At 44.5% G+C, this 21,898-nt stretch overlaps 1 protein-coding gene across 1 annotated transcript; it reads right to left on the minus strand.

Moving 5' to 3' along the window:
• Nucleotides 1-141: 141 nt before the first annotated feature.
• LOC107383469 (SLAM family member 9) lies at nucleotides 142-12,830 on the minus strand. The gene is made up of 7 exons (XM_015956097.3): nucleotides 12,748-12,830; nucleotides 8,482-8,585; nucleotides 4,141-4,449; nucleotides 3,343-3,621; nucleotides 2,599-2,694; nucleotides 2,264-2,307; nucleotides 142-1,962 (listed from the first exon to the last, which is right to left on the minus strand). The coding sequence occupies exons 2-7, from the start codon at nucleotides 8,531-8,533 to the stop codon at nucleotides 1,819-1,821; spliced, it is 924 nt and encodes a 307-aa protein (XP_015811583.1). The 5' UTR covers nucleotides 8,534-8,585; nucleotides 12,748-12,830; the 3' UTR covers nucleotides 142-1,818.
• Between the last annotated feature and the right edge of the window lie 9,068 nt (nucleotides 12,831-21,898).

Below are 21,898 nucleotides of genomic sequence, written 5' to 3' on the forward strand. Positions count from 1 at the left end.
CCTAAACAACAATCAATTAATCACTTAAAGGCAAGAATATGTTCCCCATTAAGTCAGAGCTAATTAGTAAGTGTGTTAATCAGCAAATAAACATTTACTTTCAGTTAACAAACCATTATGAATGGCATATTATGTTAAAACTCTTAATTTATGGCCTGTTAATGTTAGAATTATGGCATTAGTGTAATGGATTAGAATTACAATTTAATGACCATAGACATTAAAGATTCATATCTAGTATGAATCCCATCTTACAGACACTGGGTTATTTAAATCAGAAGATTGGATCTTTTTATTACAGGGAAATTAAATAAACACTTTGCATGAACTGAGAGACAAGAGAAGAGAGAGAGACTTTCAAACGGTTAAGGAAATTTAGTTACGAAATAATTTTAAACAATTTAACAAGACAAACTCTCTAAAGATGAATGTTCTGTTGGAATGAAATGTGAGGTGAATGGTGTGTGTGTGAACGATGTCAAGTTCAGAACTTCTGTGTCCGGAGAAGCGAGTCTGAGTGGGAGATGATGTTTTGCTCCTAACTGATCAAGTTTGAACCGTGGTCATAAACACATGAGACGCCAGTTTGTCGCATCCACATACCCTTCAGTGAGACCTCCACGGTGGATCCAGAATGCCCAGGTCCTCGGACCTTCCTTCCGGTACTGGAGCCGATGGTACAGCGTCACAGCACGACAGACTAGTCCTTGGATTGTCTCCAGGTAAACAGCGACAGGTGTTTCACAGCGTCAAAAAGGGGACCCTCCTTGGGTCAGTGATTTCAGCTTTTATTCTGAAGGAACCGTTGTTGATTGATAACAACAACGGGTTTTTCCCAGCTTGATAGTTCTTAGCTTAAAAAGAGGAGTACAGATGGCCTGTCCATACTTCACTTAACATGCGGCGAACTTCAAGGGATGTTGAGATCTTGTTGAATACTGAATTAAAATGGCGTTGGAACTGTTTTATTAATCTGGATGTTTTTGATTCTGGACGAATCAAAGCTGACAGAATTAATAAACACCACAGAAACTCCGCCACGCTTCAGACGGGGAAGGTTCTGATTGGATCAGCACAGCAATGTGTCATGTGATTATTTACCTTAATGTATCAGCATGTCTAGTGACTAAAATAAGTCATTTACTTATTAAAAACATATTAATCATAATGTTGAGATTTCACAGATCAGTCACGTTGTATTTTTGACTAACAGTTGTTTTGATTAGCTTTATTGAAAATAGAGTTCTTTGATCTAATGAAAGAAAAGAATAATCTTCATCTTCTGTCTTCATTGCTGGAACGTAAATAGTTCAGAAGCGAATGCATGACCTTGAAGCTGTTTCATGCACTCTGGCACTGTGTCAAAGGCAACCGTGGTTAGAGGATAATAACCCTGAGAAATGGCTCCTTCATCACGTTACATTAGTAATAAGCAGTTAATTAAAGCTTAATAATGACTAGTTTAGACTTAGTAGTCCACTAATATGCATATTAACTGGCAGCTAATTAATGGTTAATTTGTGTTCCCTAAACTAAAGTGTTACCCATTTTCTTTCTCACTTGTTCCTGCGCTGGGTCACAGGCAGTTGGTGCAGAGCTGCAGCCTTTACTGGGAGAGAGGCGGGCTCCACGCATGTTTGGTCTAAAAGTATAAAAACTTTAACAAATCCTATATAACGGGGTAGAACTCGTCAGAATGGTGCAACGATCCTAATACTGCTGCTTTCATAAGAAAACAATACTGGTTACATAAAGAGGGTGACGTTGCAGTAACAGCTCTTCCATGCTTTTGGTTCAGTTCTTAGTTTCTTTCATCACTCAAGGATTTTTTTGTACTGTTGCATAAAGACTTGACGGTAGATCGGTCCTTTCTGTAGCAGGCCCCACCAAGCTGTAGGTGGTGGATGGAGACTCGACTTCAGCAGCATCAGCTTGTGTCTCACTATTTTGGATGTTGTGGGTCTAAAATTAAATGATAGGAAACATTTGTGGAACAAGATATGCTGCAGGTGAAATACAAAACAGAAAGTATGAATTTAAAGGGGGTTTCCATCCATTTTAGACAGATGTTCTATTAGTTATCAGTCCAAGCTGTAGATGAACAAAATGGGTAAAATGGTCCTTTTAAAAGTTATTGATTGCAATCATTAGTTGGGAAGAATTCCTTATAATCTCTAACATTCTTGTTTTCCAAATAGCCAAATATTAAAATATTCAGTCGCTGCGCTAAATGTTCACAAACCAACAAAAACGTATCACTTACCTCAGGAGTGGCATATATGGTATTTTCTGTGTTTTCTGGTTGAACTGGCGGTGGAGAAATAGATTTATTTCATTCGGGTCAAAGTCTCAATCATTTAAACTACTTCACCATTTTTAAAATCTTTAAGTTTAACATTTGTCTACATTCAGATAAAGTAGAGCTTAGGAGTTCCTGAACAAAAGTTTGTAATGAAAAATAATTTGGTTAATTAAAACCAAATAAGAATTCAAATCCACACTAAAGGGTTTAAAATGATCATATTATTGGATCTGTATCCTGTTATTAAATATCCGTTACTGCTAAATGATGGTATGACTTCACAAAGATTGATGTACCTCTCCTCCTCCAATAAGATACCAAGAGTATCATGGCAGCTACACTTAGAATGACAGCAACAACAATTACAGGTGTCCAAATATAAGTCGTGCTTTCTGCAAAAGAAAGAAAGAAAATAAATCCTTCTCCAGAAATTGCATGTAAAGGTTGGATATGGAACAGGAACACCAAAGCGACATCTAGTGCGTGGAGGTTGTAGCTGCAACTATAGGAACAAGGTTTCCAGCGGTCAGGATACCAGGTTCGCTGCCGATACGTTCATCTTTTATTTGTGCTCATCTGTTGTAGCTTCACCTAAACTCACTCTGGTTTTAGATCTTTTATGGTCGCTCCTCTTCTGAGAAGGATAACGACATCTTCTGGGCTCAGATACAGCTGCACGACTTGTCGAGTCCGCCATTTTCCCCAGAGCCAGCCCCACTGTGCAGAGCGGACTGTTTGGTGCCCTCTGTTGGCTGGTAGATGTAAACACAAACCTAATCTTGTGCCGTCTAAATAAATATTTGATAATCTTTTTTAATTAAACTCTAGCTTTTAAAGGAAATACGGCACCTTCATTCTGCACTCCTCTAAACGTCCTGTGGAGGTATTATTTTAGAAAAATGTAGCGTTTTATATAACTGTTCCATATTCAACCTTTAAATCCACACAGTTCGTTGATAAAGGACGGACTGGATTTGTCAGAAGACCAACGGTTTAACTAAATATTTCACTTCTAGAATTCACTAGGACTGTTCACTCACCAGCAATTTTGGGACAGAAAGATCGAAGATTTGTCTCATTTTTCAGCCAGCTGACCTGGTTGCTATGGTTACAGATGATTGATTCAGCTGATAGATAGATGCGGAGGGAACCCCCAGATGTATTGACCTCTGATCTTCCTCCCTCCTGATAGCAGGTTTTAGCATCACACCTGAAAGAGCTGCTGATGCTAGACTCTGGCGTTGTGCAGGCTGCTGTGACGTTACAGGTGGAGTTGTTGAACACAGAGTCACTGATCAGATCAACTGGAGAGACTGGATCTGAGGAGAGAAGAGAGACAAAGTTAAAGTCCCATTAGTTGTCACACTCACTGATGTGTGTGCGAAATTTGCTCTCTGCATTTGACCCATCCCCTGGGGGAGCGGTGAGCTGCAGACACAGCCACACTCGGGAACCATTTTGTGGTTTAACCCCCCAATCCAACCCCTTAATGCTGAGTGTCAAGCAGGGAGCCATTGGGTCCCATTTTTTCAAAGTCTTTGGTATGACCCGACCAGGAATTGAACCCTGATCTCCCAGTCTCAGGACGGACACTCTACCACTAGGCCACTGAGCTGATGTGACGTGTTTTTGAACAATAGAAGAAAAGGTTGAACGAAGTCACAATTCCACTCAACTTCAGTTCATCTTTATATCAGCTTTTTGTATTTATCATGAATGTGAATTACACTAAAAGGTCAAAAATCAAAAACACGATGGCCTCGGATTGTTCTAAAGATTATGTGTTGGAATTAGACCTTCTCTAACTTTTAAGCTGACATGTAAATCAAAACTCTTACCTTGAACTGTAACATCATATTCAGCTAGTATGAGGTCTTTACCCGCCGTCACTCGTGCAACATAGGTTCCACTGTCTCCCTTTGTCAGGTGCTTTAATCTCACAGAGTATTTCTTCTCAGAAACCTCAATTCTTCCTCTGTATTCTTCACGAATGTTCGGTTCTCCATTAGGTTGAAATGTTACCATCACAGTTTCTGTTTTAAATTTCCATAAAAAGAAGTCAAATGTTTTAGGAAAATCAGCATCCAACACATCAAGGTTCAAATCCCCTCCAGTCGGCACAAACACAGGAGTCCCAGCACTGGACCCTGTGGAAACAGCAGGTACAAAAACTGAATTAATGCATTCCAGTTCGCGTCATTTGGAATCCTAGGATGTCCAAGGAAGATCCCGCCTTTCTCGCTTCTGATTGGTTAAAAAGGATCTACTACGATTGGCTATTTTATTTAGCAGCAAACCAGCTATAATGCAGACTGTCCTTCTGCCACCAGCAGAAAGCAGTTTTGGGGAGTTTTGTAAAGACAATGTGAACTTAGCGTTATAATAACAATTCTGTCCTGTTTTGCTAAATATTTTATGTTTCACAAAAAATCTGAATAACGTAAAATGTTAATTTATGATCTTGTTGCATTTATCAAACTGTTGGACTTACTTTATAACTCTTGGCTCTCAAGCATTAAAGTACATAGAATAAACATATGTGCCTTACCTGGGTATGAAATGTAATAAAACTGCCCTATTCTGTCCAGCTTTGTGCAACAGTTCTTTTTCTTTTTTAGGTTAATGAAAACTGGATGAAAAATTGGTCAAAATCAAAATCAGCTTTAACTACATTTTTGATTAAATTATACATTCTTAATCTGATCATGAGAGACGTGCTCTAACTTGTAAACAGCCTTAACCTATTAAAGTGAAGACATAGGATAGCCTAATAATTAAGTAACCAATAGACCCAATCACCCAGATAAGTTCACATTTGATGTTTTTCAAGTTCTTTTATGAAAGAAACAGACAGGTTTGTTGCAAAACAGGAAAGGGTGTTTATTATAGCGATGAGTTCCCATTTTCTTCAAAAAACTCCTCAAGATCTGGCTGTAAACATAAAAACCAGGAAAACAGTTCCCTCTTAAATGAAACAGCCAGTTGTAACAGAATGAAATGACTGTTTTCCACCAAAAGTCTTTTCCCCCCTCTCCTCTGACACAGAACTAATCTGCATGAGATATTGACTCAAGGTCTCATGCATTTGCTTCTAAACTGCTTCTTTCCAGCTCAAGAGAAGAATGAAGAAAAGGACTCTCTCCTTTTAATAAATCAAAGAACTTTATTTTTAGTAAAGCTAATCAAACAAAGTGTTAGTCAATAATAAGATGTTGACCAATCTGTGAAATTGAAATATTAATTACGTTATTATAATCCTATGGAATATAATAAGTAATATGACTTTAAATGTTTCCACTAGGACTGATCTCACTTAGCGTTAAGACATGACACATTGCTTTTACTGATCCAATCAGAATCTGCCAGATCTGACGGAGGCATGGTTTTGGTGGTGCTTGGTAAATCTGTCATCTTTTCATTCGACCTTAAACCAAAACATCCGAAGTATAAAACTATGCCCACGTCATCTTTAACGCCAGTTCTAAGCGTTCGAGAGAAGTTGGCGGAGTGGCCAATCCGTAAACTTGCCTGTTCAGCCGAAAGAACCAACGACAAGCTGGATAAACCTGTTGCTGTTCCACCTGCTGCAACAGTTCCTTTCAGAATAAAAGTTGAACCATTACGACCCCGTTTTGGGTCTTGTTAGATGCTGATAAACTGTCGTGACCCGGAAGTATCTCAAGACTGGTGGTCGGCTGCCACGGCTGTTTCTACAGGCTTCGGCTCCACAAAGGTCAAGCTGGACCTCTACACCTCCTGATCTAGCCGGGGACTTCCGCTAAGGGTACGTAGACCGACAGAATGGCATCGAATGTGTTTATGAATCTTCTAACCAAAGCTTAGCGCGAAAACATCACCTTCATTTCCCACCAGAACTCATCGTTTCTTCGGATTTGCTGGTTCTGAGCAACATTCCACACTACACCATTCTCCATCTCATTCACCATAGTAACACCATACATTTAGAGTTAAAGTTAGTCTAGTTTTAATTTGTTTAGTAATAAATCTTTAAACTTTTAAAACTTGACTCTGTCTTCTGTTGTCTCTGAGTTAATACGAAGTGTTACGTAATCCCTGCAATAAAAAGTTCCAATCTTCTGGTTAAACAGTACCCACAGATCCATAAGGTTGATTTCATATTTACTATGGAATCTTATGTCTTATGGCTCATTAAATAACATGTAAATTAAACCATTACACAATCGTAGGAGAGCCCTTCTAGCCAATTCAGAGGCGAGAAAGGCAGGGCATTCCTTGGACATCCTAGGATTCCAAAGACGCCTCCAGCTCTGACAAACCACTACAATATTATCGATTCAGCTTCATTGTTGGAACAGTCAAGATTTCTGCTTTAAACAAAAACACTTAAAGAGACAATATGTAGTTTTTACTATTAAAAATGTTGAAAATGAATGAAATGATTCCCAGTTGTTGAAAAATATTAGCGGCTTTGAAACATATAACAAAAAAATTATGTCTAAAATACATGGGAGCGAGTCTAATGGGCTCGACACACGGGAGGCGACATCGCCTCTCCTCCATTCATTTTCAATGAGACATGCGCGACAAAGCGATAATCGCGGGTCTCCCTCCTACCAAGCGAAACGCGAAAAACGTGCGTGTGAAAGTTTGCACTCGTGCACGTGTCGTGCACGGACGACCCAGCGACGCGATCCCAGAAAGTTGAAACATTTTCAACTTTTCATCGCTGTCGCTCGGGCGAGGACCAATCAACGGAGGTTTCATTCACTGACCAATGAGCGGACAGGATGCTCCGCACATCACCGAGCAAACATGAAGGAGAAGTTGATTATTATTATGTTTTATATAGTAAAATCAGAAGTAAGATTTCACATAACTCTAGCAGCACCTTGTGAAACATCATATCTACCACTTTATTAACTCTGAACCGCTTAAATAACCTTAATTCCCTCCAACCTGACACAGCCAAACAAAACAACAGAAGTTTAGATTTCGCCATGGAACAGAACGCGTAGACGGCTTTGCCGCTGGCCGCTACCGCAGATCGCCTCCCGTGTGACAGGTCATAAAAGCGACAGCGACAAATTTCGCTGATCGCGGTCGTTTGTCGCCTCCCGTGTGTCGAGCCCATAAGTCTCTGGGCGATGCCATATTAGAGGCCATGTTTCCTTGACGGGAGCCCGTGAGGACAAAATGCATTTACTGATTAGTAACAAATGGCTTCAAACCTTTCACCATTCTTAAATGTTGTTGTTTTACACAAATACCTCCACTTAAGGTAAGGTGCACTACAGTAAGGTTGCTGCAGTGCATTAAAAGTGCACTACAAACTCACAGCACCCCTTATGCCTCTGATTGGATATTTTTAACTGATGTTCCTGGTTTTTAGTCTTTGTTTGCATGTAGGTTTTAGCTAAATTAAGATTGAATCTATAATTTCGTTGCTTTGGTACTTAACATGAGTTCACATATAATACTTTTTACTCCTTATGATGTATCTCTGTCACTGTCACTTAACAGGTGAAATTAGTTAAATGTGAATTAGGGGCACAGAAATATTAACTGACCTGCTGAAATTAAGAAGTCTATAATGACGGATAAATCTTCATAATGATGAATTTAGATTTGTTTTTGTTTTATTAAGCTCTGTTCTAGTTTATTGTTGCTCAGGATGTTTTTCATCCATATAAACTCTTGTTTACATTGTTTATAAAGTTTATTTCAGAGACAAAACGTGCCTGGGATCGTTACAAACAAATGATAGAACACACTTTTCTTTTAAATAGGAACATATATAACTTTCCATTTGACAGTTTCAGTCCTACCATGTTTAGAGGCGTGTGAGTTTCTTATAACACATCTGTGGTTATACACAGGGCTGCAGAAAAGAGGAACCGAAAAAGGTTCACGGAAGACGACACTGAAGGTAAAAATGTAGTCTTCAATAAAAAGGATTTTGAGGACAAAAATAAATAAAGTGTGAGAGATGAAGAAGTGGATGGTTCACCATGAATAAAATAAGTATTAAAAATATAACGGCTGTGAGTCGATGGTCTAAATCAAGTCAGTTTTATTTTCTTCTAGTGCCACGTTCCCTGACTTATGGTGATTCACCTACTTCTTTCTCACACACACTTGATTTTTTTTGTTGTTGTTGTCCTGAAAACGATTTCATCACAGTCACATAATCACTGTACCTTGTATTTGATGCAGCAGAAGGAGAGAACATAGAAGAGCAGGACATGGCATTGTATGAACATCAGGAAGTGGTCTTTGCTACTCTGCTGCACCAAAGCAGTTCCTGGAAGAGAGTGGGAGGTAACCTAATCAGGACTGTTTAACAGCATCGTTATCAGGAAGTTCTGTGACATGAAACTCATTGTGTAATAACCAAATGTGTAAACTGCGACGTCCTAACCTGTGTGACATGAACAGCTCATGCAAACATATCTTCGCTCTCAGTGTACCGATGGAAGAGGTATCACACCCTGTCCTGTCTCCCCATTTGGTTCAGCCTGTGTCTCTGTTGATTGCTCCCACCTGCCTCTCATTTCCCAATCACCCAAGCTCCCAACCCTCCTGTATTTAAACCCCTCCAGTTCTGTGTCTCTTGTTGCCTCATTGTTTCCATGTCCTGTGTCCAGTGATCATTAAAAACCTTTTACGTTTTCTAGTTTGTCTGCCTGCCTGATCCCTCCCCAGTGTTTGGATCCTAACCTCCGCTCCACTCACCAGCGCGTCGTGACAGAATGAGGCAACCCAGTAAAGGATCCAGTGGGGAGGTTCTCCCTTGGGAGCGCTTGCCCCAGTTTTTAACTGCGGACCACCGGCCGGCTCCTCTTCCTCCGGCATCGCCTCGCTGCGGACGCCGCCGCCGAGCTCGGGCTTCGGCGATCCTCTCTCCACCCTCCCAGAGCCGGAAGGAGAGTTGGACGGGGAGGCGCAGACGGACCGCTCCTGCTATGTGGGCACCAGACTGGCTGTGTGCTCCCCCGGAGTTGGCCCACGGCGTTTGGCAGGATGCCGGGCTCCACCGTCACCCCTTGTCCCCGGACGGAGCCGCGAGCTCGCAGCTGCCCCGGCTCGGTGCAATGGCTTGGACCCGCCCCCAATTGGATCAGCTGTCCCGTCTCCGGTCCAATCAGCGCCTCCGTCATCTGCAGGTGGAGGAACCATGCCTACAGCCCAGCTGACAGAGCTCGCCGGTCTCCGGGCGGAGCTTGGCCGGATGCGTCAGCTTGTCAGCCTCCGGGAGTTCCAGCTGGACACCCTGTCCTCCCCGTATCTCCAGGGGAGGGTTTCTGTCCAGCCAGTGGCCCCGCCTCCGGTCCAGTCGGCAGTTCTCTCGTCTCCAGGCCAAAGGACCGAGCTCGCAGTCCATCCAACAGAGCTCGCCGGTCTCCGAGCTGAGCTGGACCGACTCCGTCAGATCCTCAGTCACCAGGAGTTCCAGTTGGACAATCTATCCTCCCTGCTTTTTCAGTTACCGGCTCCACCAGGTCCCGCGCCACCAGTCCAATCAGCGCCAGTTTTGGCGGTGGTCCCGGAGGTCGCACCGCATCCAGTTCCGGCGGTGGTCCCGGAGGTCGCACCGCGTCCGGTCCAGCCTGTCCAAGCGGTCCCGTCTGCAGCAACTCTTCCTCCACTCCAGAAGCTGGCGGTCCAGAAGCTGGTGGTCCAGAAACCGGCGGTCCAGAAGCCGGCGGTCCAGGAGCCGACGGACCAGAAGTCGATGGAAGTCGACTCCCCCAGGCCAGATGTAGACGCCCCCAGGCCAGAAGTCGATGCCCCCAGGCCAGAAGTCGACGCCCCCAGGCCAGAAGTCGACACCCCCATTCCTGAGGTCGACACCCCTTCCAGTCCTGTGGTCGATACCCCTTCCAGTCCTGTGGTCGATGCCCTCTCCAGTCCAGAGGTTGACGCTCTCTCCAGTCCAGAGGTCGACGCTCCCTCCAGTCCAGAGGTCGACGCTCCCTCCAGTCCAGAGGTCCATGTTCCCTCCAGTCCAGAGGTCGACGCTCTTTCCAGTCCAGAGGTCGACGCTCTTTCCAGTCCAGAGTTCGACGCTCTTTCCAGTCCAGAGGTCGACGCTCCCTCGTGTCCAGAGGTCGACGCTCTCCTGTGTCCAGAGGTCGACGTCCCCTCTAGTCCAACATCTCCGCCGTCTCCAGTCCCGTGGTCGACGCCGTCTCCAGGTTCAGCGGTGGTCCCGGAGGTTGCACCATGTCCAGTTCCAGCAGTGATCCCGGAGGTCGCACCATGTCCAGTTCCGGCGGTGGTCCCGAAGGTCGCACCGTGTCCAGTTCCAGCGGTGGTCCCGGAGGCCGCACCGTGTCCAGTTCCAGCGGAGGTCCCGGAGGTCGCACCGTGTCCAGTTCCAGCGGTGGTCCCCGAGGTCGCACCGTGTCGAGTTCCAGTTCCAGAGGTGGTTCCGGAGGTCACACCGTATCCGTTCCAGCCCTTCCACGAGGCTCCGGTCCAGCCCGTCCAGGAGGCTTTGTCTCCGGTCCAGCCCGTCCAAGAGGCTTTGTCTCCGGTCCAGCCTTTCCAAGAGGCTTTGTCTCTGGTCCAGCCCGTCCAAGAGGCTTTGTCTCCAGTCCAGCCTGTCCAAGAGGCTTTGTCCTCGGTCCAGCCTGTCCAAGAGACTTTGTCCCCAGTCAGCCTGTCCAAGAGACTTTGTCTCTGGTCCAGCCTGTCCAAGAGACGTTGTCCCCTGTCCAAGAGACTTTTTCCCCGGTCCAGCCTGTCCACGAGACTTTGTCTCCTGTCCTAGAGACTTTGTCCCTGGTCCACCCTGCAGAGACTTTGTCCCAGGTCCAGCCTGCAGAGACTTTGTCCCCGGTCCAGCCTGCAGAGACTTTGTCCCCAGTCCAGCCTGCAGAGACTTTGTCCCCGGTCCAGCCTACAGAGACTTTGTCCCCGGTCCAGCCTGCAGAGACTTTGTCCCCGGTACAGCCTACAGAGACGATGCCCATAGATCCATCCAAAGGGTCGACTTCTCCAGTCCAAGAAGATGACGTCTTCCCCTCCTCTAAAGAGTTCCAGTCTCAAGGGTCTCCGTCCTTTCAAGAGTCTCCAGTGCCCCATGTGTTTCAGTCTCCTGTGTCCTATCCTCGCCTCCTCCTCTGCCGCAGATGCTGGCCCCCAATAGCCCGTCGTCACCTCCTCCTCTGCCACAGATGCAGGCCCCCAAGAGCCCGTTGCCTCCTCCTCTGCCACAGACGCAGGCCCCCAAGAGCCCGTTGCCTCCTCCTCTGCCACAGACGCAGGCCCCCAAGAGCCCGTCGTCGCCGCCTCCTCTGCCACAGATGCAGGCCCCCAAGAGCCTGTCGTTGTCGCCTCCTCTGCCCTAGACGCAGGCCCCCGGACTATGCTGGTCCCTGCCTCCTCTCCATCTGCCCCTCTTGGCCCTCCCTCCGGGTGTCCCTGCCTCCTTTCCATCTGCCCCTCTTGGCCCTCCCTCCGGGTCCCCCTCCTCCCGCCCTGCTCTGTGTTCCTGTGAGCATCTGGTAGCCGCCCTTTGAGGGAGGGGGGTGGGTGGGGGGGGGGGGGTACTGTCACACCCTGTCCTGTCTCCCCATTTGGTTCAGCCTGTGTCTCTGTTGATTGCTCGCACCTGCCTCTCGTTTCCCAATCACCCAAGCTCCCAGCCCTCCTGTATTTAGACCCCTCCAATTCTGTCTCTTGTTGCCTCATTGTTTCCATGTCCTGTGTCCAGTGATCATTAGAAACCTTTTACGTTTTCTAGTTTGTCTGCCTGCCTGATCCCTCCCCAGCATTTGGATCCTCACCTCCGCTCCACTCACCAGCGCGTCGTGACAAGAGGAAGTTCAGTTTAAATGTTAACTTCCCCACAGATGATTCGTCAATTTTTATTTTTGTTGATTTAACCATGTCATGTCACTCTGGGCTCAAGTTAAAGGTTTTACCCACAGGAACATCAGTTTTAAATAATATGAACATGACTCTGAATGACATGGCTTGCGTTCAGTGTGGTGAAAAATGATTTCAACACATTTGAGCGACAAAAGAGAATTTCTGCAGCATCTCTTTGATTTTTGACACAAAAGCAGCAGATGCAGCTTTTTTTTATTTTAAGCGATACAAATAGTTATTTAATTTGATTCAGCTTAAGACGCTTCTCTAAAAGAACTCATTCGTCTCTTTATTTTGTGAACATGGCTCAATGAAAATAAAACTACAATCAAAAATCTCAATGAACATGGCATGATTTTGTCGTCATCAAAGTACATTATTGTATTTATAAAAATATTCTTAAACTCAACAGTCTTGTTTTTTTACTTTAAGTAAAAAACAAATCTCTTCCAATTTTAATGGATCATCTACTTCTTCATCTACTGTTATGTATTTAGTTTTTTGTCCATAGACACGCTTTTCAGTTTTATCACAAGTGTAATAATACAAATAAAAGCTTAATATTTTAGGAAAACAGTCTTACTTACCTTCAATGAGTTACAGCAAAATAAGAGCAAATAGAAGTGTGATCCGTACAGTTAAACACTCATCAGGAAGTTACAACTTCCTGTAACATAGGTGATTTTGTAGTGTGTGTGTGTGACCCTCCTGTGGCTTTATGGGGTACTACAAAAATGAGATTACATCGGGGTACTGGGTACTGGTGCCTGCAGGAGCACTATAAGGTGCGTTTGTAGGAGCTAAAAGCAGTGTTTTGCGTATGTGCATGTTGACATGTTGCTTATCAAGACCAGCCGTTTATCAGGCAGCCCAGCTGCTGAGTACATGCTCCAAAAACATGTTGATCTGTCCAGCTTATGTAAGTTTCAACTACTTTTGACCATATTAGGATGTGGAAGTAGCACCCCATCATTTCTCAGAATCAAAAGGGAGGTGGGGGTTGAATAGTATAACTGATGCTGCGTGGTGTAGGAGAGTGGGCTTTTGCAGAAGGATCTCCAGCCGAGGTGTTTAGATCGAAGCTGGACGCTGTCCCCTGTGAAGTGTTGGTGATGTATGGATGAGTTGTGTAAATAAATGCCCCCCGCTGAGTTTGGACAAAACCTGTCTCTTTCTTGTTTTTGATAAGGAAAAAGAACCACATTTGGCGACCACGAAGCGGGAAGTAGAGGTGTGCTCTTCGGATCGTTTCGCAGCCCACGGAATAAACTTCTGGGCCCTAGGTAAGAACAGTTTTTGTTCAATTTTGGAGTTATTCCGTGGACTGAGAACTGGTCTGAGAGAAAAAACATGCCCTTCTCATAAATTAGAAGTTATAATAACAAGAAGAGGCATTTGTCCAGAGCAGCGGTGAAATTATTCACACATGTGTGAAGTCAGCTGAGTCATTTTGATGACGGACAAAGTTTGTGACAAATTAAAAGCTGGGACAGCGAGAATTGGAATAGAATTTGACAGCTGATTAAAGTCCAGTGAGGACAAGTGAACGAGGTCGACAATTGAGATCCAGTAGGGTGCCTCGGTGAAGCCGGGCAACGACTGGGATCTGAGAAAAAGCGCTGAAGTTGTGACAGATAAGCTTGCCAGTAATTCGGTTGAATCCTCGGGGATTGGTAAATTTCATGAGTTTTTGGCAAAGATATGTTTGACGTCAGAGTTTGCAGCAAAGTGGCTGTAAACAACTCTAGAGCTCAGAAATTGTTTGTTTGTGTGAGTGTGTTTGTGAGAGAAGTTTTGTGGGTGGGACAGGCGTGTGAGATAAGCGTGTGTGTGTGTGGAGGAGATAAGAGTGTGTGCGAGTTGAGAAGTGGGTGCGTGAGTTGAGAAGGTGTGTCAGGCGCCAGAGAATTAGAGGAAAAAAGAAAAACAAAGGAGTAATACAGATCAATATTGTTCACTGCAGTGCCAAATTTTGATGTTTAATGTTATACAAATTTCAAAGTCTGTGATCTTGTTCTGATTAGTCTTTAAACAGAAAACCAGAAGTTAAAATAATTAGTTTTAGAGTGACATATATATAAATAAAAATATATGCTGAAGTGCACAAGCATGATAACTATTTTTACCAGCTGGGTAATGTGAAATATGAGAAATATAGATTATGATTAATAAATAAATAATAATGTTTATGCGTGTTGAGTGTGTGGCATAAAATGATGCTTCGGTGTCAAATTGCTTTGAAGTGTGTTTTTCTTATCTCTATGCAAGTGTGAAAGCTTTGCTGTGTGTGGTTGTTTTACTCGTGAAAGGTCAAATACTCTGATCTTGTTTGGGCTGTTGCTTGGATGAACTGGAGAGAAGCTGATTCTTCTTCTGCTGATTCGGTCTCTCTTGTGGTTGACTTTTTCCTGTGTTGTGATGCTATAAAGCTGTATGAGAGTTGCTAAAATCTGAAGGCTGAATGCTCTTGGGGGTCGTCAGCGTGTTCGTTTCTCCGTGGACACCCTGAGCTGTCAGACCCAAGTTTAGACTGAGCAGAGGGGCCAGTCCAGAAGCGCAAAGCTCCACCTACAAGCTGTCCTCTCCATACACACGCACAGACACAGAAGTACAGAGGCGATCCCGCCTCTGACTCCACCTCTGTGTGTGGATAGGTTGGTGAGCCAGAGGGCGTAGAGAAACCCCACCCTGTGGGCTGAGTTTTGCTCACACACAAGCTTGAGATTCAGCATAAGGCTATTTTTAGCCTGCCACTGCACAGCTGCTGAGGAAAAAAAAAAAAAAAGAAAAAAGGGAAAATAATACATATTGAATCCAGATTTAAAAGGTTCACCTATAAAAACTTTCAGGCATTAAGTTTTTCTTTCAACAATAACTAAAGCTTTTGAACTAACTTTACTTTAGTGTTACATCAGAAGAGATTTGATTTTAAGGCATTTACAATAAGAAGATAAATTGTTCAACATTTGTGTAAACAGAGCAATAACAGATTACTCAAGACCACAGCATCATATGTCACCAGTATCTGTTTCAACTTTCAATTCTTGTGTTATTTTCAGGAGATTATAAATAAACAAACTAGTCAACTAATCAAAGGAATAATAGTGTCACTGAAACTTCAAAATGTCTGTCACGCCAGCAGGAATTTTGGCAGCGAAGAATCCTGCTTTAGCAAAAGAAATAAAGCACATGTCAGAGAAGTGGTCAAAACGGACGAGAAAACTATGCAATCCGTGGCCATCTGAAGGCACTTTTGACGTAGTGGCGTGTGATAATTTGGAATTGAGAATTCAGGATCATAAAGCAGATGGATCCAAGAAAAGACAGCAGAAAAGAGAAAAAGAAATTCAGATCCTGGACTTATTCAGGAATGAAGGAAAGATTTACAGACAGAACTTTAAACATGCCATTCTTAAAATGAAAGACAAATTGGACAAACCCCAGAAGGAAGTGAAGGCCCCAGCAGAAGAGGGCCTGTATCCCCTTTTGGGAACCGTTACAATTACGGGAGATTTTGATTTGCGCGACACATTCGACAAAGGTCCTAAGGGTTTAGATGTTGACAATGCAATTTTAAAATTAACAACATCACAGCAATCAGATGAAGCACCTGGCAAAGAAAAGCATGCAAAAGGAAGTGAGGAAAGAGAATTCGAACAAACAACTCCACCTCGTGGAACGCATCCAAAATATTGCAGTACAGAACGTCGAGCGGTAAGGGAAGAAGGACGAAGGGAGATTGATTGTTTTGCAGAACATAAGGATTTTTTGAAAAGGCAACCGAAGGCTAACTCATACTGGATTGACCTTGAGAACAAGGATGAGGATGTACATGATGAGCTAAACGATGTTGACCAAATTATACAGGACATATCTGAAGGCCTGCGGAAATCCTTAAATCACATCACAGGCACACATTCAGATGAGGTTAGTGAGAACACCACTAGCACAAGCAAGGAGAAAAATTTCAAGCCTTTTTACAAACCAGGCATTCATTCACCAGAGCGTGGTGATCCAAATACAGGTCTGACTCAAGAGAAGGAAAAACCAGGTCCTAGCAATGAAAGCCGTGATCTGAGACCCAGACATGACTTAAAACCACCTATTCGATACACTAATGATGGTCAGTACCCAATTTTAATTAAGGGCACAAGAGCTAATTATATTCCCTGGCAGAGCCTCGACCTCACTGGTTTGGTTTCACGGCTGCCCCACATTCAAGATGGCGCTGGAAAGTGGATTCGGGCCTTCGAACAGGAGACAACTGGGCTAATGCTTGCCCTTGGAGATCTCAAAGCTATTTTGGCTCGAGTTGTTGGGACATCAGCTATGGGAACATTGCTAGCATCCAATGGAGTCCAATGGATGCTGGACCCAATGGCTGACGGCACGGAGTTTAACACATACAGAAATGCACTCTGGAACATACTAAGAGCAGCATATCCCAACAGGATTGACCCCAAAGCTTTGAAAGGTGAGCCACTTTCAGAGACTGAGAGTCCTGCGTCATTTGTTGACAGGCAGCTCAGACGGTGGAAGCTGGAGACGGAGGAGGGTCCTGAGGGGACGCCGATAATGACTTCTCTGTTCCGAACATCCCTGATTTCTGCTCTCCCGACTCCTGTGCGAGACAAACTGGAGGATGTTGTGGGACTGGACTCAATGCCACATGTGCAGTTCAGAGACCATGTAGTCCACGCAGTGGACCGCTATCGGAAAGACAGTAACAAAATGATTGAGCAAGAAAAGTGCGCTCAGAGAAAACTCACGCAGTTGCACATAAATGATCTCCAGCACAAGGCGAAGACCCAGGCGGCAGTGGAGAAAAGTGACAGCAAGAGTGACAGTCAAACTCAAGCATTGCAGACAGCTGTGGCCCCGCCTCAAACTCCATCTCAACCGGTTATCAATGTCTACCCAAACCAGTATGGTAGACAGCAGCCCGGACCACAGAGACGATTTCCAAATCGTTTCCCCAATCGCTACCCAACCCGACAAGGCTGGGTGCAGCAGAACCGACCCCCACTTCCAGGTTCATGTTGGGGGTGTGGCCAGATGGGTCACCTGTATCGAGACTGTCCGAATCCAATTCCAAACCCTGAATGGTCTGGGCGTGGTCGTGGAACACGACCAAACCGGGGAAGAGGAGGTCCAGTTAATCCATGGGCAGCACAACAAGGATTCTAGGGATGCCCGGAGGGCCCTGGGGGGGAGGAGCAACTACCAATTTTAATAGCTAACGCCAATAAAGAACCAGTGATCAATGTTAAAATAGAAGGCAAATCGGTCCCAATGTTAGTAGATACTGGGGCAACCTACTCATGCATAAAATCAAATTATGCAACTCATCTCCCCATGTCTGAGAAAAGCGTAAAGACAACAGGGTTCTCGGGAACAAAACAAATAAACCCCTTAACAGCTCCAGTAAGACTAGCAGTTGATGACAGTGAAATCGTAATTCCAATTCTGATTTCAGACCAAACTCCAGTTAATCTACTAGGAAGAGATGCATTGTGTAAACTAAAAACAAAAATCTGGTGCACACCAGAAGGAATTTATGTAGATAGCTCTGGAATAAACTTTCAAATGACTGCTCAGACAGAATACGCTAAGGTCTACTGGCTTGGTGACATTAACAAGCCAGTCTCAGAGATGTTTCAACAGTGGGAAAAATTTATTGAAGCTCAAATTCCAGAAGCTACTGTACCGTTCAGTGACTATCACTGCACAATGACTTATGATCCATCATGCAGTAGAATCTTTGAAGAAAAATGGGACAAAGAAACAAAAGACTTGCACGTTAGGCTAGTGTCACAATACATCGTGATAGGACAGCAAGGTGCAGCTGTGAATGTGGAAGAAAACCCATTTATTGAAAAATGGCACACTGTGCCAGAATCAGCACCACACATTACCTTAATGGTAAACAAAGGCTTTGGGTCAAGAGATCTTGGACCAATGATGTTAACAGCAACTAAAACAGAGTGGCAGAAAACAGATAACCCGCTAATCTATACTACAAAAAATGCAGAAATGATTAAAATTCTCTGCGGCGGCACCATGATGTCAAAACCACAGGTTGTAACAGTCGCAAACAAAAAGCACATGCAAGGTGTAGCAGAATCAGAAACAGTTCAAAACAAGTTGAAAGCCAACATGCTAAAACAAGTTCCAGACCAGCTATGGTCTAAACATGACACGGATGTTGGACTGGTAACATCGGCAACTCCAGTTCAAGTGGAATTGAAGCCAAATGCAAGACTGCCTTATCGACCCCAATACCCACTAAAGCCAGAAGCAGAAGAGGGTATAAATGCAACTATTGAAGGTCTAATTCAAGCAGGAGTACTAAAAGAAACCTATAGCACATGTAACACTCCAATTCTGCCAGTGCTAAAAGCAGACAAGCTCAAGTACCGACTGGTACATGATTTAAGAGCTGTAAATGAAGTGATCACTGACTTTGACGCAGACGTGCCAAACCCAAGCACATTACTGAGTAACATTGATGGGGAAGCTAAATACTTCACGGTAATTGATCTGTGTTCAGCATTTTTTAGCATCCCATTGGCCAAAGAATCACAATATCTTTTTGCTTTCACGTTTCGTGGGAGACAGCTCACGTACAGAAGGCTACCACAAGGGCTAAAACACAGTCCACACATCTTTAATCAGATTTTGAAACAGAGCCTCGAAGGCATCGAGGTGAACAGCACTGTGATTCAGTATGTTGATGACCTACTGATTTGCGCACGAACAATCGATGATTGTCATCGTGACTCCATTAAAGTCCTACAGAAGTTAGCTCGGGGAGGACACAAAGCCTCTCTAACAAAGCTTCAGTACTGCCAACCACAGGTAGAGTACCTAGGGAGAGTAATCTCCCATGGGACTGTCGCCATCTCACCAGAACACGTGGAAGGTGTGAGCAAAGCTCCACAACCACAAACTGTCGGACAAATGATGACATTTCTGGGAATGACTGGTTTTAACTCCGAGTGGATTGAAAACTATGCTGAAAAAACCGCACCACTTAGGGCACTGATTAAAGATGCTGGAAGTGAGTCTTTAAAATCGACTCTAAAATGGACAAATGAAGCTAAGATAGCTTTTGAAACCATCAAACAAGACAGGCAAACTGCGCCAAGTTTAGCAACACCTGACTACACAAAACCATTTTTGCTGTACGTCGCAAACAGACATGACATGTATGCCTCTGCAGTGTTAATGCAGGACACATGCAGTGGACGTCGGAAACAACCTATTGCGTACTACAGTGCAAAACTTGACAATGTGGCACAGGGATGGCCCCCTTGTTATCAAGGATTGGCTGCTTTGCATTATGCTTATGAGAAAGCCTCAGTGATAACAATGGGATATCCTGTGACCATCTACACACATCACAAAATATCTGAACTAATCAACCGAGGGAAGTTTGTGTTAAACCAAGCAAGATGCCTGCAGTATATGCCACTACTGACATATCCTGACGTTGTCATAAAGAGGTGTACCGCAGCAAACCCTGCTAACAGTGTTCCCTTTGAGTTTGAAGGAGAACCACATTGCTGCATAGCCGAGGTATCTAGATACACTAAGCTAAGGCCTGATTTGGAATCTACCCCTTTCGACCAATCTGATGTCACCTATTTTGTTGATGGTTCATGTTTTAGAGACTACTTAGGAAACCATGCAGCGTTTGCTGTTGTGGAAAAAGTAGATGACAGATTTGAAACAGTAAAAGCTGAAAAGTGTAACCAACCCTGTTCTGCGCAGCTAGCGGAACTCAAAGCCCTGACCGAAGCTTGCAAGTTGGCAAGTGGCCAGGTAGCAACTATTTACACTGACTCTGCATACGCCCATGGTGTTTGTCACCTGTTTGGAAGTGTGTGGAGACAAAGAGGTTTTAAGAAGACGGATGGTACACCCATCCTTCATGGAAAGCAGATCAACGAGCTGATCTCAGCAATGATGCTTCCATCGAAACTGGCCATTGTAAAGTGCCCTGCGCACCGCAAGGGTAACTGTGATGTCATCAGAGGCAACAATGCAGCAGATGAGGCGGCAAAATCTGCCTCCAGGTGTGAAGAAGCCATTTTGGCACCTGTAATATCATTAGAGCCTGCAATAACACCAGAAGACATCATTCTGATTCAGGAAAAGGCAGAGAAAAGCGAGCAGCAGTGTTGGAGAAGAAGAGGTGCAACAATGGACTCAAGCGGCTTGTGGAGGTCTCATGAGGGCTTGATCGTTGCACCTGTCTCCTTGCTGACGATGCTAATCTCGGAAAGCCACGGTCCTGATCATTGTGGTCGTGCAGAGGTGCTGAAAAGACTTAACAAACAAGGTTACTGGTCACCATACCTAAAAGCCATGGTTAAGGAAGTAATAGATCAGTGTGACATTTGTGCTGAGAACAATGTAAAAAAAGGGCATCACAGTCCCAGCGGGACACATTCCAGTGCCCGAAGGTCCTTTCAAACATTTGGTCATTGACTATGTTGACATGATTAAGTCTGTGCATGGGAAACGGTACATGCTGGTGATCATTGACAGATTCAGTCGGTGGATCGAAGCTGTTCCCTCTAAAGATCTAGGTTCAGAAACAGTGGTAAAGTTTCTAGTCAGAGAAGTGATTCCTCGCTTTGGTATCCCGTCGGAAATAAGCTCGGACAATGGTCCTGCTTTTGTTGAAAAAGTCCTTAAAGGTGTGTTGCAACAACTAAGGATAAAGCAACGATTAGGATCAGTTTATCACCCCCAGAGCCAAGGGATGGTCGAGCGAGCGAATCTGACGTTGAAGTCTAAAATCTGCAAAATCTGTGCTTGTACTAACCTTAACTGGGTTGATGCATTGCCGCTTGCCTTAATGAGCTATCGCATGCAAACTAACAGAAGCACGCATCTTTCACCTCATGAGGTCCTAACAGGCAGGCCAATGCCAGCTCCTCAGCTTAGAGGACCCCACAAGGGGCCTTCGCTGGAACAGCTAGAGCTTGAATTCAAAAGCTATATCAAGCAACTAACCAGCATCCATAAAGCCATCTATTTGCAGGAAAAGAGAAAGGAGCTCGTCTCTAGCGCAGGCGCAGACGGGCCGGTAGTTCCTGGAGACCAGGTGTACATCAAAGTTTTCAGGAGGAAGTGGCACGAACCGCGACGAGAGGGTCCCTACAAAGTGGTTCGAGCAACGCCAACAGCAGTCCAGGTCGAAGGAGGATCGACGTGGCATCATCTGACGCACTGCACGAAAGTCAAAGACAAAACTCAGGGCAGTATTGTGCCTAACGTAACAAACCGGCATGATGGCCGGAGGAAAGAAGGGCGTGCTAAGCCTGATGACAGTTCTGTTTTGGATAACACTAGGGGGTCTGATGATGGTGCTGGAGGAGGTGAAGATGGAGACGATGGCCGAGGAGCAACTCGTCGACCCATCACAAGAGCATACGCCAGACGACTTGGCCAACGACGAGGCAGCATACCATGATCAAGTTAAGTACAATTCAGCAGGCCGGATGCAACATAGGTCGGCATCCCTGCCTGCATTCGACGTAGCAATTGTTAAAACTGGTGATATAACCACAGTTCCAAGTAATGTTTTAACTACTAGCGCTACTGCTACTGTGATCCCTGATGTTTTGACTACCACAGAAATTGAAAGATTTAAAGATAGAGCTGAAGGAGAATGCAGGCAGGGAAAGCTGGTCCTTAGACTCCTTAGCCCTCAAATTGGGTCAGTGG

The sequence above is a fragment of the Nothobranchius furzeri genome, chromosome 11, assembly GCF_043380555.1.
Source record: "Nothobranchius furzeri strain GRZ-AD chromosome 11, NfurGRZ-RIMD1, whole genome shotgun sequence".
Classification (NCBI taxonomy): Eukaryota; Metazoa; Chordata; class Actinopteri; order Cyprinodontiformes; family Nothobranchiidae; genus Nothobranchius; species Nothobranchius furzeri.